Below are 1,441 nucleotides of genomic sequence, written 5' to 3' on the forward strand. Positions count from 1 at the left end.
CCCAGTGTCACATTAATCCCTAAAACAATCTCCCTATCTGGAGGAATTCCAGGGAGCTCATCAGGAAATACATCGGGGAATTGATTCACAATTGGTACAGATTCAAGGGTAGGCACCCCAGCAGTGGTGTCCATAACTCAAACCAAATGGTAAATATACCCCTTCCTGATCATCTTTGTGGCCTTAAGGTAAGAAATAAACCTACCTTTTGGCAACATTATTCCCCTCCCATTCAATAGCTGGCTCGTTAGGAAACTCAAGCCTATTGATTCTGGCTCGGCAATCGAGTTTGGCAAAACATGAATAAAGCCAATCCATTCCCATTATTACGTCAAAATCAATCATTCCTAGTTCAATAAGATCGGCCATGGTATCCCGACCATACACCGTGACAACACAGTCCCTATAAACTCGTGCGGCCATAATAGACTCGCCAATCGGAGTAGATATAGAGAACGGCTCATGAAGTTGTTCCGGTTCTATCCCGAAGCTCGTATCAACATAAAGAGTAACATAGGACAAAGAAGATTCGGGATCAATAAGGGCATACACATCATGAGATTGAACAGTCAATATACCTGTGACGACATCCGGGGAAGCCTCTGTACTCTGTCGACCACTCATAGCATAAAATCGGCTGGGTCCTCCCGAACATTGTGCACCACCCCTAGTTGTACCATGCCCTGCAGGTGCTGAAGAGCATCGAGCTGGAGGGTGTTCTGAAGATGTGGCAGCTGTAGGACTGGATGACTAAGTTGTGCCCCTGCCTGCACCCTGACGGGATGCACGACACTCCCTCTGAATATGGCCTCTCATTCCGCATCCGTAACATACTGGCATGTCCAGGTAGCAGACTCCCAAATGTATCCTCCCACACTTAGGGCATGGGGCCCTCTGTTACTGCTGGAATCTTCCTCCTGATCGGCCCTGATGGTGGGACCCCCTGCAGCCCTGACCGAGCCTAAAGCGACTCCCTTGTTGCTGACTGTGCCCTGATGGCGGGGCACTAGCTGCAGACTGAGCATAAGACTGGGATGGCCCTGATGATACTCCCCGAAAAGCTGATCTCCCACCTCCAAATGAGTCCCTAAGGTTGCCCGCTGATCGGGCCTTACTACTACTTTCCCGTTCTATCCTGAGCTTTAACTTTCGAGCCTTCGTAACTCGGGAAAATGCCACCATCCTTCCATAGTTCATGTCAGAATTTAGAGCAGCTGTGGCAGCCTTATTAATAACCAAAGGGCTAAGGCCCTGCACAAATCGACGCACTCTTGCCTCCATAGTCGGCATCATATGAACAACATATTTCGACAGACGTACGAACTACATATGATACTCCCACACATTCCTACTATCCTGTTTAAGGGTCTCAAACTCCACAGGACGGTCTGGCTTAGTCTCGGCAGGCAAGAAATGGTCTATGAAGGCATCCGCGAACTTA

General features: G+C 48.8%; 1 protein-coding gene across 1 annotated transcript; it reads right to left on the reverse strand.

The window, feature by feature from the left end:
• Window positions 1–201: 201 nt before the first annotated feature.
• Window positions 202–624, reverse strand: LOC138907790 (uncharacterized). The gene has a single exon (XM_070198403.1). The coding sequence runs from the start codon at window positions 622–624 to the stop codon at window positions 202–204; it is 423 nt and encodes a 140-aa protein (XP_070054504.1).
• Between the last annotated feature and the right edge of the window lie 817 nt (window positions 625–1,441).

This window comes from Nicotiana tomentosiformis, chromosome 3 (genome assembly GCF_000390325.3).
Source record: "Nicotiana tomentosiformis chromosome 3, ASM39032v3, whole genome shotgun sequence".
Classification (NCBI taxonomy): Eukaryota; Viridiplantae; Streptophyta; class Magnoliopsida; order Solanales; family Solanaceae; genus Nicotiana; species Nicotiana tomentosiformis.